The sequence below is a fragment of the Triticum dicoccoides genome, chromosome 6B (assembly GCF_002162155.2).
Source record: "Triticum dicoccoides isolate Atlit2015 ecotype Zavitan chromosome 6B, WEW_v2.0, whole genome shotgun sequence".
NCBI lineage: Eukaryota > Viridiplantae > Streptophyta > Magnoliopsida > Poales > Poaceae > Triticum > Triticum dicoccoides.
This window is the reverse complement of record NC_041391.1, coordinates 439,451,997-439,466,802: the sequence shown is the minus strand read 5'-3', so window position 1 is coordinate 439,466,802 and position 14,806 is coordinate 439,451,997. Positions and strand designations below refer to the sequence as shown.

Genomic DNA, 14,806 nt, shown 5'->3' with positions numbered 1-14,806 from the left:
GCCCATGCTCAGAATGGCGTTGCTGAGCGTAAGCATCGCCATATTGTTGAGACAGCTCGTACCCTTCTGATTTCTTCCTTTGTCCCCACTCATTTTTGGGGTGAAGCTATCTCAACTGTTGTTTATCTTATCAATCTCCAACCTTCTACTCGCCTTGAGGGCAAGTGTCCTGGTGAGGTTTTGTTTGGTTCTCCTCCCACGTATGACCACCTCCGTGTCTTTGGTTGTACTTGTTATGTTCTTTTAGCACCTCGTGAGCGTACCAAGTTGACTGCTCAGTCTGCTGAGTGTGTCTTCCTTGGATATAGTCTTGAACATAAGGGCTACCGTTGCTATGATTCTTCTGCTCGCCGCATTCGCTTTTCTCGCGATGTCACTTTTGTTGAGGATCAACCCTTCTTCTATTCCCCTTCCACTAAACCATCATCCTCAACTTCTTTAGAGTCTACCTCGTTTCTTTCACTTCCACCTATCGTTTTAGATGAGTCCATAGCTGAACAACCTTCCTCTGTCCTAACATCAGAACCATCTCCACCACATGTTTCATCTCCTTCCTCACCAGCTCCTTTCTCTCTTCCACTAGCTCCACCTCTAGATAGTCTTCCTTTCCATTACACTCGTCGTTATTCTACTCCTCCAGCCAGTACTTTCCATTACACTCGTCGTTCTAAAGTTCCATGTGACACGCAGTCATCTATGCCTTTGTCTTCTACTCCTCCAGCCAGTACTACTGATCCTTGCACTGACGGCTCTTCTCTAGCAACGCGATACAAGATGGACTTGTATGCAGGAGTTGTTTCTGAGCCTAGTACCTATCAGGAGGCAGCTGTGTCACCTGAGTGGCAACTGGCTATGTCTGAGGAGCTTGCAGCCTTAGAGCGTACTGGTACATGGGATTTGGTACCATTACCTCCTCGTTCAGTCCCTATCACTTGCAAATGGGTGTATAAGGTTAAAACCAAGTCAAATGGTTCTGTGGAACGCTACAAGGCTCGCCTTGTTGCAAGAGGTTTTCAGCAGTCTCATGGGAAAGATTATGATGAGACGTTTGCTCCTGTTGCTCACATGACTTCAGTTCGAACTCTAATTGCTGTGGCTGCTACTGGGTCATGGAAAATTTACCACATGGATGTGAAGAATGCCTTCCTTCATGGTGATTTACATGAGGAGGTTTATATGCAGCCACCTCCAGGTATCAAGGTTCCATTAGGTCATGTTTGTCGTCTTCGAAAGGCTCTTTATGGGCTTAAGCAAGCCCCTCGTGCCTGGTTTGAGCGGTTCAGTTCTGTGATTCAAGCTGCCGGTTTTTCTCCTAGTGAACATGACCCTGCACTCTTCATTCATACATCTGAGCATGGCCGTACATTGCTTCTACTTTATGTAGATGACATGTTGATCACTGGAGATGATGTTGGGTATATTGATTTTGTTAAGAAAAAATTGAGTGAACAATTCAAGATGTCAGATTTGGGGTCTCTCAGCTATTTTCTCGGGATTGAGGTTGAGCACACCGATGATGGTTACTATATCTCCCAGCAAAAGTACACTCAGGATTTGATTCTTCGCTCAGGTCTCACTGACACGCGCATTGCTGCTACACCTATGGAGCTTCATCTGCAGTTGCGTCCTACTGATGGCACTCCTCTTGAGGATCCCTCTCGCTATCGTCACATTGTCGGCAGTCTAGTGTACCTCACAGTGACCAGACCTGACATCGCGCATGCAGTCCATATTCTCAGTCAATTTGTCTGTGCTCCCACCTCAGTTCATCATGGTCACCTATTCCGAGTCCTTAGGTATTTAAGGGGAACTACATCTCGCCGCTTGTTCTATGCTAATTCCAGTCAGCCCCAGCTTCATGCTTACTCTGATTCCACTTGGGCGAGTGATCCTATTGATCGTCGCTCGGTCACTGGCTATTGCATATTTCTTGGTACATCTCTCATTGCATGGAAATCAAAGAAGCAAACTGCCGTGTCTCGCTCCAGCGCCGAGGCAGAGCTTAGGGCTCTCTCTACTACTACAGCAGAGATTGTATGGCTTCGCTGGCTATTGGATGATCTTGGTGTCTTATGTCATACACCAACACCTCTTCTTTGTGACAGCACTGCTGCTATTCAGATTGCTAATGACCCAGTCAAGCATGAGTTGACCAAACACATTGGTGTGGATGCATTTTTCACTCGATCTCATTGTCAACAATCCACTGTTAAGCTACAATATGTCCCATCAGAGCTTCAAGTCGCAGATTTCTTCACCAAGGCACAAACTAGAGATCAGCATAGGTTTCACACTCTCAAACTTGGTGTATCAGATGCTCCTGACCCACCTTAAGTTTGAAGGGGGGGGGGGGGGTGTTAAGTATATATGTTGTGTTTGTCTTGTACAGGCCCAGGCCCATAGTATAGAGTGAGGTATGTTGTGTTTGTCTTGTACAGGCCCAGGCCCATAGTCTAGAGTGAGGCCCAGGCCCATGTAACCTTGTATATCTCTCTCTCCTCCTCAATACAGAAAACAGTTGGTCATTCTCTCTTCCTCACGTTTTCTAACAGAAGCTTTGTAGACATCAGGAATAATTTCTTATTTGATTTATGTTCGAGACTGTTTGAATATGTTTAATATGTGCTGGACTCAGACAGTACCTGATATTCAAGCATCTATGCTCATTTAATGTATATAACCATATATAACTATTTGTGGAATTGGATTTTCTAGTGATTTTGCGACTATATACTTCAATGCAATTTGGCATTTATCTTTATAAGTTATCTGCTCGTTGTTTTAGTAATAGTACTCTTATCTATGCAGCATTAAGAATGATGATAAGGTGATTCAAGCTGAGGGGGTGGAGTCTCTTTCTGAAGAGGAGCTCCGGCAAGCCTGCCGTGAACGCGGCCACCTAGGCCTTCTGTCAACGGAAGAAATGCGTCAACAGGTTTGTGTGATATGCACATAATTTAGAGTTTCATAGTCTCCAGTACTTTATACTCAGTAACTTGATGTTAGAGTTACTTGTTTAGTTTTCTACCTCTGTTGCATGTTCATCCTAGCCATCTATTCATTTCTTCCATATTGTATGTCATTCCACCCCTTTGAGATAAATTTATGACACTGCATCCAATATCCTGCATATACTGTAATAACATATCCATAGTTAACTACTCCCTCTGTCCCATAATGTAAGACGTTTTTTGACACTAGTGTATGTATAGGCATATCAGAAATACTCCCTCCGTCCCATAATGTAGGACGTTTTTTGACACTACACTAGGGTTAACTTTGTATGTATTTCTGATATGCCTATACATCTCAAATAGGGTTAACTTTGGTCAACATATACTTTACCTAAGCTCTTATGCCAAGAACTGGAATGATTTGTGATATGAGAGGGAGTTTTCATTTTATGTCCCTGTCATAGAATAGGCCAGTGCATCATCAATTTCCATCGCTTGACCTTTTTTTTTTGGTCTTCAAAAGATGACTTTGTTTCTTTGTTTGTGCTATCTGCAAGTACCTCTGTGCCCTATTCGGCACTATGGTACTTATCCTAGTCCATCGTAGTTTATTTATCAGTTGTCCCTTCTGTATGATCTTGTTTCATAGTTTTTGTTCCCAGAGCTATATTACTTCTGTAGTAACTGTAATGTGAAGTCTGATGCTGTTGTAAGCTACATCCATCATTCTGTCTCCACTTAGAGATAAACCCAGTTAAAGTTAGATTGTATTGCTTTTAACAACCATAACTTCTTGTGTTAATGTAATTCATTGCAACTTCATTTTCTGTCCAGCTACGAGACTGGTTGGACCTCTCACTCAACCATGCTATGCCATCGTCCCTTCTCATACTTTCAAGGTAAATTCTTTTGATATATTTCTCAGTGGCTACAAAAGTACTGTTTGGGCTTGCACTCTTACTCATCTTTCTATTGTTGTCAGAGCTTTTATCGTATCTGGGAGAATGAAACCTGAGGAGGCTGTTGTAGCAACATTGTCTTCTCTACCAGATGAAGTTGTGGATACAGTTGGTACAGTATTGCCATCTGAAGATTCAGTTTCTGAGAGAAGGAAAAAACTGGAATTCCTTGAGATGCAGGAAGAACTTATCAAGGTGATGTATATGTCTTCTCCTTATAGAAGTATTACAAATATTAAAAATGGACTATTTTTACATCATCTGCAAATGCAACCATGATATCGTAGATATGAAGTTCACATTGGTCATACTTCTGGTAAGCTAATAGTGAGTGGGGCATGTAGTCACTCTTCTTTTACTAATTTATTTATTGTCTTGGCTCAAAAGTCATTCATATTATAGATTTCTTTTGTCTGATACTCCATGTAACATACGCTACTATTACATATCCTGTCATGCGCTTGTTCTGTCATGATTGAAGCTTGATAATCCTTCCTGTTCATGCCCTCATGACCTCATGCATTGGAGGGATTGAGAAGCTGTTCATGGTTTATGCTATGAATGATTTTTTTCTTGAACTCTTGGTATGCCTGCATTTGTGAATTAAGGCAATTCTCTGTAGTCTCAACTGTAAAACTATCATCTCTCTCGTCTGAACCACGTCAATGTTCACACTGGATGGGAAAAAATGTATTAGTTTATCATCTTTTGTATGCTTTAGGGCCATCCATAATAAAATTTGTTTCATGGGATCTGTTAGCCCAGTTTTAGACTTTTAGTTCATAAATACCCGGTAAGTAGGTATTGGGATTTATGATCGTCTGGACCCGATTATTTTGTTGTTTCCAACATAATGCTGCAAACATTGTGCTGATATGCTGCTAGTATCAAACTGTTACCCAATTATTCATTTCCAGCATAATGCTGCTTTACTGCTAACACTTAACTGTTGCATATTTATTTTATCTTTAGCATACTGCTGCTAATACTGAACTGTAACCCAGTTATTTTATTTTCAGCATATAATGCTTCTTATACCAAACTGGTAGACCATTTGTTTTATTTTCAGTGTGATGCTGCTTATACGAACTGTTGTTAACACTTTTGCATACAAAAATATTCAGGAGGAAGAGAAGAAGAAAGAGAAAGAAGAAAAGGCAAAACAAAAGAAGGAAGAGAAGGCAAAGCTCAAAGAACCAGAGGCTGATGAACAAGATTTAGCTTTAAAGGAAATGACCGAGCCTACTGCTAGGGAAGAAGAAGAACTGAGAGAAGGAAAACAGCGTGACAAGGAACAACTCTGTAATATCAGTCGAGCCTTGGCTGTGCTAGCATCTGCATCGGTATGATCCTAGTCTATCTGTACTTTCTCTTAGCACATTAACTACTGATGGTAATAGTCCATGATTACTTATATTGCAGTCTGTTAGCAAGGAGCGTCAAGAGTTCCTGAGCCTTGTCAACCAGGAGGTACAGTGTGGACTTGTGAAATGGAACAAATTGTCCATACGCCATTCTTCTGTTATGTTGCATATGCATGTACTGTGGAGGTCTAATAGGACTTTATTGTTGTCGAATGCAGATAGGACTGTATAACTCCATGATTGAAAAAGAAGGCACAGATGGTGAAGAAGCTAAGAGGGCATATATGGCTGCTAGAGAGGAGGCAGACGACGCTGATGAGGTCGCTGCAGAAGAAAAGGTCTCGTCAGCGCTGATTGAGAAAGTAAGGAATCCTTCTATGCATGGAAAGCCATATCTCATCAGTCACATAACTTGAAGACATAAGTGCCAGATAATAAGAACATCGATGTATTGTGATGGGAGTTGACCGTATGGTTGCATCTTAAATAATTTTCTCAACATAAGAAAGCTAGTTGGTGGTATAAACGAAACAAATGGACTTGTTTGTAGTGCCAGATAGCCAAACTCGCTGCTTCTATAGGCAAGTTTCCCTTGCCATTTGAAATCTAAAAAGTAAGTACATATAGATCGATTCATGTATACGACTTTATGATGTGATTTTCAGTTAAGAGCTTGTAGACGGGTGAGTTAATCTGTCCACAAGTGTGTCATTTGTCACGTCTGAACTGAACTAAACAGTTAAAAACCTGTTCCCCATTTTCTGATGAGACTTAGTGGTAAACAGTAACTAGTGCCATTGATTTTGTCAAACGCCAGTCGGCAAATACAACATAAGAAATGTTCAGATCTGAGTCAATGTCGCCAAAATCCTATCGTCATATCCTAAATGAGTCAGCTTTGATATAAGTTTTAAACTTCATATCTTTGTGTGTATGGTTGCATTTCTCCCTTCATGTGAATATAGTTCGCCAAAAACTGTATCCTGGATTAGTTAGCTTTGGTAGGATTTATAGCTACTTGATTTGCATTCTCACCTCTGCATGTTAGCTTATTTGGGAATAAACTACGAAGCTGTCATAAACAGGGTTATACTATCTGCTAGTCAAATGTCAAACGTACGTATAAGGTGCTGGCACTCACATTTGAAATTCTAGTTATATCTTTAGTTTATTTATTTATTTTTATTAAATGGTGGCTCCTTATGAATTTGTTTCATGATGATTGATTTCTGTATCTACTTTTTTTATTTCCAAATAAAGTCTGTTGTTAGCCGGAGAAGTTTCTCTGGAGGAACTGCCAGTCTATCACTGGTGTTTATGTTACGTTGGATATCTATTAAGTATCTGTTTATTAGTTATTGACATATTTTTGCTGTGTTTAGGTTGATGCTATGCTTCAGGGATTGGAAAAGGAGATAGATGATGTAGATGCACAAATCGGAAACCGCTGGCAACTGCTTGATAGGTATGTCGCTTGTATGTGAATCGAAGCTGGTTTTATATTGCATGCTAGTCAACTACTCCTGCTTGATAGGTATGTCATTTGACCATAAGTAGTAGTACATTGTGCCTTATGGTCAATATCACTTTGTATTTGAAACTAAACTGGGGCTTGTCGAGTAGGGAGGGTTTATAAATGTATTGCAAGTTCCATGTCCAGACAAGTTTTCAGTGGTAGCCTCGTTGTCCAACACCGTTCATTGTTCTCTGCCTGTTGATTTATATACTGGCAACTCTGCCACCCATATAGATACATAAACATGTACTCCATCTGCCTGATACTTGGACAGGGATTTGCCATTTTCCATGAATTGCTGATACAATTAATACCCATTTGTTCTTTATATATCATGATTTGAACAGAAAGCTGACCAACAGCTGTAGGGCAAAGTAGCATAATTGTGCACCATAATGTATGTGGGAGTCAATGAGGTCAGAGAAGAGGTCGAAGTCAACATTATAGCATGAGTAGGGCTGATCCGTATGGCTCAGTATCACTTGTATATCAGAAAACTCATTCTGGATCAAGTTGCTGATGTTTATCATGGACCAAGACGTTGGGTTGCACTTGGAGCATGTTACATCAACATACTGATTCCATTTGCACCTCAATTTGCAGGGATCATGATGGCAAGGTCACTCCCGAGGAGGTAGCGGCAGCGGCAGCTTATCTCAAGGATACCATAGGAAAGGAAGGTGTCCAAGAGTTCATCAGCAACCTTTCTAAAGACAAAGGTCCCTTGCACTCACATGACTTCCCCGTTGTGTTGATGATAGCATTACATTGTTTGCTGACAACTTATTATGCTGCAGAAGGAAAGATCCTTGTGGAAGACATCGTGAAGCTGGCTTCTCAAACTGACGAAAACAATGAAGACCAAGAGGAAGAATCACGGCAGTAGTTGTGAACACGCTTGAAAACTTATTTTCCGTGTTGAGATGGACAACTTATTATTTCAGATAGGGAGTAACCCTTCGAGTATTAGAGCTACGTCATGGCAGTGCCGTGGGTAGATCAAAAGGCAGGAAACCATTTTTTTGTGCCTCTCTGGGCTCACTTGGATTTAACGATGAGTGGCTGGCAACGCAAACTTGCTGTAGAGATAATGGGATGCATATAGGTAGGTTCAGTGCTGTGGATTCGGCTGGCAAATGGCAACTGTGATTTCGACAGGTTGCTACGGAAGTAGAAATACAGATCGGTTGAACTTGGATGCATGCTACGTTCCATCCTTGGCTTGGGTTACGTTCGGTTTGTGCTTTAGGTTACATGCGGTTTGTTCTTTCACAGCTAAAATTTTAGTTTGCTCCAACAGCTATCTAGCCTGTTGGGGTGATCATATACAGTAGCTCTTGTGAATTCAGAAACCTTGGCAAAACTCCACCACGGTTGAATTAGGACTAACATGACACACCCGACATTCTAGGACTTTTTTTCCCTAAGTGGAATAAAGAGAAGGAAAATGAAGGCTTGCATGTTGTTTCTACTAACAGATTATATAGACCGCTTGCTTTAGCATTTACAATCTTGTACAACCACCTGATAGTTGACAATTCAAAGCAACGGGATCATGACAGGATAGGGCTCATTCAGCAAAATCATTTACATGCTCGGTTCAAAAAAAATCATTTACATGCCCTCAACAAGAGCCACTGCCACACTCGGCGCAAGAGATTAGATGTTGCTAATGTTGCTGGAATCGACATCAATCAAAAGATAACTGTCTTCTACACATGTCAGGACTGCAGCAGCATGACCCAAAGAAGATGGCACCGGCCGCACAAATGCTCGAGGGTCACCGCTGCGATTGTTGAGGTGTGCTTCTCTTACTGCCGGCATGCCTACACAAGATTCCTCTTGGCATCAGGACTCCTCTTTCTCTGCTATTTACCAACTCCTGGTATGTCCCAAAACGCGACCATCAGGCCATTACTGTCAACACCTCAACAAATAATGGTGCAAAGAGAAACAGGAGTCCCAATGAGGAAAAAACCTGTTGCGAATTCTGATTTAAATGTGAAGAGTGCCCTTAGCCAGCTGCAGGTCCTGAGGTTCCATTTGACTGATGAGATGTCTCTGTTGGCTTCTGGCCACGGGGTCGCTTCCTTTTACCGTTTGCTAATGTGTCTTGCGCGGCTCCGTTTGGCTGCTGAGGTATCTACGTGCATCCATAACATTGTATACCACACGTGAATGATCCGGCCAAAGTGGGAGAAGAATGCATGAACTTGCTGCTAATACACGTAAAAACAAACCTGGAACATCTGCTGGTACATCACTGGCATCAAAACACCATTTCCAAATGCCTGAGGGTCAACACCACTCTGAAATTTTAAATAAGCAAGAGTTAACTTGACAGCGCGTGTTTCCAGAAATGATGCACTCAGGAACCGTTCATCATGCAGATGAATATGGGCAAGTGCCAGAGTAGTATGGGCTATGGAGCCTCTAATGCGGTGTAAAAAAGGCCATCCGAATATGCTGGAAATCTTCTTTTCTGGTGCTATTGGTACTTGTACAATGTGACATTTTAGCCGATAACAAACAAAGTCATCCGTGTTTTGACGTACCGGAACCATGTAAACAATACTTGGGCGCATTGCAGCTTGATTGCCCATGAATTGCTGGACGTTAGCTGGCACACCAATGTAACCAGCAGGAACTACAGCCTTTTCTGCTACTCCCTGCAGTTAAAAGTAAAAACATTAGGCAGTCAATATACCCACTATGCTATATGTTTCAACTGATGAAGTGGTATTGCACCAAAAGTCCTGATGCTTATTCCAATCTACCTTCTGGATTTGTGATGCCTGTGCCGATGCAGAAGCCTGCGTTTTGCAAAATAAGAATGGTTTCAGATGGTAGCAGTTCAAGTAAACAATTTCCGTAAACAATCAAAAGCAAGAATGTATATTGCCAAGAGATTATTACAGGTTGAACCAGTACCTCTGGTCCTTTGGGCCCACTCCCATTGTCAGTAACGACATTCACCAAATTTTGACCAGTCACTGTATTTGGTTTTACTTTAGGAATGCGAGACTTGATCCTTGGCTGTGTATCATCATGTGTATTGCTATTTAATAGGAACTTCTCAACCTCTCTCACCAGCCTCAAAGCAAGGCGATACTTATCTGACAGGACTGCAGAGTCAACAAGCTGCAGGCATCTCATCGACAAATAGTCATATCTATCCACACGATTGTCGGGAACAACATCACTTGAAAGTCGTCCCATCACATGTAACTGTCTAAAATCCTTTTTCCACCTATCAAGAACATACTGTGAAGGAACTTCACGAACCTGTTGAAACTTGAGCACGGAGAGACTATGCCTACATAATATGCCGCTAAATTGGAAACCTCCACATATACAAGTTATATCCTTTTCCTCTGTGTTATAAGTAACTGCAAAAATCTTGCTCATAGTCCTTTTACCATCTTCAAGGAAAATACATTCCTTGACATTAAATGTGGAGATGGGCCCATCACCATTCATCAAAGATACATGGCAGTACATAATGGCTTCAATCTCATCTTGGAACTTCTTGAATATGTTATGGGTGTATACCTTTGAGAGCTGTTCTTCCATATAGAATTTTGAAACAGGTGGACGTTGCTTATGAAATGTCTCAAAATCTGCTTGGGCTTCTTTCTCGTATTTGCTCTGCAAAATCATCTCATACTTACCAAGAAATTGCTTCAAAGAGGTTTTCAAATCAACATACCCTTCAAAGAAAGGAGTGATAGTTTCACTTCTTTGTGTAGCAGACATTCCTGCCCAAAAAGCATCTTTAAGAAAGATAGGAACCCATGAAAATCTGCACTCATAAAGTGATCTTAACCAGTCATGACCCTGAAGCCCATTGTATGTGATCAAAGTACTCCATTCTCCTTCAAACTCATCTACTGTTAAAGAATCATATGCAGCCTTTTGCAATGCCTTGCTGATAGCTTTGTACTCTGATAGCCCACTTAATTGGTCTGCCGCCTTCTTCATTATCTGATGCAAGCATATTCTATGGCGAACTCCAGGAACAACCTCAGCAACTGCACTCTGGATGCCCCTGCATTGGTCAGTGATGATAGCCTTTGGAAGGTTGCCAGACATGCATGCTACCCACGCCTTAAATAGCCACGTATAAGTTTCTGCTGTTTCATCAGAGAGCAGGCCACAACCCAACAAGACAGATTGGCCATGATGGTTCACCCCAAGAAAGGTCACAAGAGGCATATCATGTTTACTAACCACATAGGAAGTGTCAAGGGTGATAGTGTCATTATAGTACTCATACATGGCTCTTGACCATGCATCCGCCCAAAAAACATTCCTGACACAGCCTTCATCATCCAAGTCGATAACATTGAAAAAGTTTGCATTTTTGGCCTGCATTCGGGTAAAGAAAAGTCGAAGTGCTTCTGAATCTCCAGGCTGGAGCTTCAAACGGCCCCTCTCAACAAAACTATGGTTCTTGCTCTCTCCAAACAGAAGTTCCTCGAGTGCACCCAACTTATCAACAGGCATCTTGCTGGGCTCTTCAACTGGCATAGCTCCAGGTCCACCCATACGCAGCCGCCTCTTCGCAGGGCCAGAAAGCTGCTTATAAGAGTTCAAGAACCTTGCCATTGCTGGGCTCACAGGATGATTATGATCAAGGTTTGCCAACTCTACATGCAACAATTTGTCTCCCCATAACTTCACACGGATCCTTGCTGGGCAATTGGTGGTTGATGAGGTCCGCTTCCTGAACTTAGGCTCATAACGTGGACGCCCTCCTTTACAGCACATCAGCTCGAGATATAAGCAGGTGCCTTCTTGTGAGAACGAGGACCTCCTAACTGAGACACCAAAACCAACACGACGGGCATACCTACGGTAGAATCGGTTGACCTCCATGTGGTTATTGAACACCATGCCAACTTCTGGAATGCCAATGTCCTGTCCATCAGATTCCTCTAAATATGGATCCTGAATAAGAAAACTACCATCAGAACATGTACAACACAAGTGCTTAGCAGGATAAACCATATTTTTCTAGCCACACAGGATAGCATATTGGTGCTTATTTGAGAGGATGTGTGCTTGATTATGTACTAAGAAGTTCTTATGCATTTAATTAGTACTACCTCCGTCCTGGTTTATAGGTCCCTTCCGTAGTTTGTGCCAAAATTTGACTAAAGATTTAACTAACAAAATGTTAATGCATGTCAAGAAAAATTATCTCATTGGATTCGTATTTGAACATAGTTTTCAAAAATATAATATCTAGTAACATGCGCGGACATTTTGTTAGTTTAATCTAAGGTCAAAATTTGACACGAAATATAATGGGGACCAATAAACCCGGACGGAGGTAGTAGTTCTTCCGTTCCAAAATCAGAGGGAGTACTTATACTAATTAATAGCATAAAATAAACCATTCAAGCACCTAGAAAGCTGAGCTTAAATATTCTAGAGTAGATGAAAGAGTGTTGCTATACATACGATGTTTTCCATCTGATTTTTATAAGATGCGGCAGATCCAACCATCGATGCACGGGGCAAGGTACAGCAGACTCACTGGATTGACCATCATAGCAAGGTCGGACACCAAGTATTGGATGCGCAGTAGTTCCATAGATGAATTATATACTCCAGGTGCTTAATGATGTGGCTATATTCTCTCTCTTCACGCGGTCATTAATAAGCACCTTGCATGTACATGCCCCCAGGAAACCGTTTCAACCGCAAAATTATCTTCTACAGCATCAAAGTGGCATCGGTAACTACAAATACATTCTAAATTTAGGATTTCAGGATAGCATGACACTAGCATTTTGTTTGCCATATCATAAAATACTCTAGCAATCATCCAAGTACAGTCATCCTAATATTAGTACTCCCTCCATCCCTTTTATAGGTGTTAATTTCTCCTTAGGTGTTAGCTTTGCCTCAGATTTGTCCGGAATTGTTAGGCACAATTTGCCTTATGAGGACCTCTTCCAAATTTGCCCCACTGAAACGCTTCATGGACGCTACGGATTAATGTCCCTTTTCATGCCAGATGACCTAGCTTTATTTATTCGGTCCACCTAATTGATGGAATTGCAGAACAGTTGACGTGATAATTATTGCCGATAAAAAGGGACTAGGAGAGTAGCTCTGAAGCAAAATTCCAGCTTACTGGAAGAGGGAAATGGTTTCCCGAAATGGAACTCCCAGTCCTCAAGAATGAACAGAATTATGGGTGGAACGTATCGCCTTCTCAAGAAAACCAAAATGCCACGCTGATCCACAAAAATAAAGTCTAATACGAGTCATTGTCAACAGAAAACAAATGATGCTATGAGATCCAAACTCGATATCCAACTTCTTTCCAGGCGCCTGAACCACCGCAAACTCGGCATCCGTACTCATGTAAAAACCCTAAAACCCCATGAAATCCTAAGCTTTCTTCTCCAGGTGACACCTAAACCCTCAGAAATCACGTAGAAATCCTGGACCCTTTCTCCCGCACCTCCGCAATCAAATGCTCAGGATCGCAGGCCGCTAAAAGATATAGAAGAACAGGAAGAGATGGGGTCGATCGGGTAGTACCAGTGCGTTGAGGTCGCGGCGCCGGGGGCGGCGGGGATTCTTGGGAGGGTGGGCCGCCCCCTCCGTCTCCATCGTCTGAGAGCCCACCGCCGGCGAGGTCGGCTAGGGTTTGGGAGCGGGTGGGGAAGATGACGGGTGTAAATTTTGGTGACAAATGAATTAGACACGCACCTGAAGAAGGGCCCCGGTGGGCATTGGGTTATGCCTCCGGTTCGGCCGGTTCGGTTTCTCCGTTATTAACCAGCCGGAATAACAACCGGTTCGGGACGAGGCCGCGAGCGACGGCGACCGGAAGAGACGCCAATTCCCCTGTCTTCGACTTCAAGTGAGAAAAACCACAAGAGTTATGAAGTTTATAATTCTGGGCTCACATGAGTGAACAGTAAAGTCTTAAAAAATGGTGAAGAATAAAAAAATTCTTAACTTTTTGTGATAATTCATCTGCATGCAAATATTCATGATGGAACGGCATTCACTGAGGTTGGACAAAAAAATCAATGTTCTAAAAAGGCTATTTTTAGAAGCATTTCGGAGCATCGATTTTGTATTTTTTTGTCGACGAATGTTATTTCATCACGAAAATTTGCATTAAACACTCATCAATGTTTGTTGTAAATGTCTTTGAATATTTTGATTTCCTTTTTAAATTTACTGTTCAATGGTGTCATGGGAAATGTGCACTGAGAGCGGTCGCCATCGTGGGATCGTCACACGCCGATAGCCTAACAAGCGCGCTGGTAATCGAGGAGGTGTGAATACATTCGTACCCCATTTCACATTCTCGTTTGTCGTCACAGGAAGAAGAGGACCTCATCATTGACCGACCAATTGCTCTCTAGTATGTGTTAATAGTGTCAACTGACCAACAGAGGCGCATCACTAATGCGCCTTTGCTGGCCCGTTGGTGATGAACCTCATCAGTGACACCTCTCCAGTTGCCGGACACTGATGCTATCTAGATCTGTAGTAGTGATCTTTTGATCAAGGCGGTTCTCAACATCTTAAGCGAGTATCCATAAGAGTAGTACTAGAAGACACATGTCTCTATTTTCTTAGATATAGTGCATAAACTATTTTGCTACAAGTGATGATTGTATGGGATTTTGTTATATATTCCGATATATAACCCTGGTTGAAAACCTATCTGTGTTTTTTACTTCTTTTTGGTAGGATTATCGAAAAGTATCGAAGCACCATGTGAGGAATCTTTTTCTTTCCGTATTCGTGTTTCCACCTTGACGTTCCACACTCATGGCAATGAGTATCGAGAAATAAGAGATCGGAGGCTTCCCGGACGCTCTCAAAGCTCAGGCGATTCTGGCCATTGGATCGTTTTGCTTGATGCAATCTGGGCCATCGGATCGAAAAGGTAACCCTGTAGCAATGAACAGTTTCACCCTCGCTGTAAAGATCTCGTGCCACCGCCATTATTCCCGTGCCCCGCAGAGGGCATTT

At 42.1% G+C, this 14,806-nt stretch overlaps 2 protein-coding genes across 5 annotated transcripts in view; one reads left to right on the top strand and one right to left on the bottom strand.

The window, feature by feature from the left end:
* LOC119324587 (mitochondrial proton/calcium exchanger protein-like) overlaps positions 1 to 7,995 on the top strand; it is a 14,878-nt gene extending 6,883 nt beyond the window's left edge. The window contains exons 7-15 of the mRNA XM_037598365.1: positions 2,809 to 2,935; positions 3,789 to 3,853; positions 3,937 to 4,108; positions 5,038 to 5,256; positions 5,336 to 5,383; positions 5,496 to 5,639; positions 6,660 to 6,742; positions 7,397 to 7,512; positions 7,591 to 7,995. Of these exons, the coding sequence (XP_037454262.1) occupies positions 2,809 to 2,935; positions 3,789 to 3,853; positions 3,937 to 4,108; positions 5,038 to 5,256; positions 5,336 to 5,383; positions 5,496 to 5,639; positions 6,660 to 6,742; positions 7,397 to 7,512; positions 7,591 to 7,679 (1,063 nt within the window). The 3' untranslated portion in view covers positions 7,680 to 7,995. The remainder of the gene's footprint in view (positions 1 to 2,808; positions 2,936 to 3,788; positions 3,854 to 3,936; positions 4,109 to 5,037; positions 5,257 to 5,335; positions 5,384 to 5,495; positions 5,640 to 6,659; positions 6,743 to 7,396; positions 7,513 to 7,590) is intronic.
* Positions 7,996 to 8,253: 258 nt separating this feature from the next.
* On the bottom strand, positions 8,254 to 13,518 carry LOC119322762 (protein FAR1-RELATED SEQUENCE 6-like). Of its 4 annotated transcripts, none has more exons than XM_037596271.1 (8): positions 13,352 to 13,503; positions 11,646 to 11,743; positions 9,725 to 11,550; positions 9,571 to 9,606; positions 9,349 to 9,462; positions 9,034 to 9,102; positions 8,772 to 8,936; positions 8,254 to 8,675 (listed from the first exon to the last, which is right to left on the bottom strand). In XM_037596271.1, exons 2-7 carry the CDS (start codon positions 11,719 to 11,721, stop codon positions 8,808 to 8,810), a joined length of 2,250 nt encoding a protein of 749 aa, XP_037452168.1. In that variant the 5' UTR covers positions 11,722 to 11,743; positions 13,352 to 13,503; the 3' UTR covers positions 8,254 to 8,675; positions 8,772 to 8,807. The 4 variants fall into 4 exon arrangements, with proteins under 4 accessions (XP_037452168.1, XP_037452169.1, XP_037452166.1 ...); XM_037596272.1 differs by lacking the exon at positions 13,352 to 13,503 and adding an exon at positions 12,336 to 12,481; XM_037596269.1 differs by having other exon boundaries at positions 9,725 to 11,743; positions 13,352 to 13,518.
* Between the last annotated feature and the right edge of the window lie 1,288 nt (positions 13,519 to 14,806).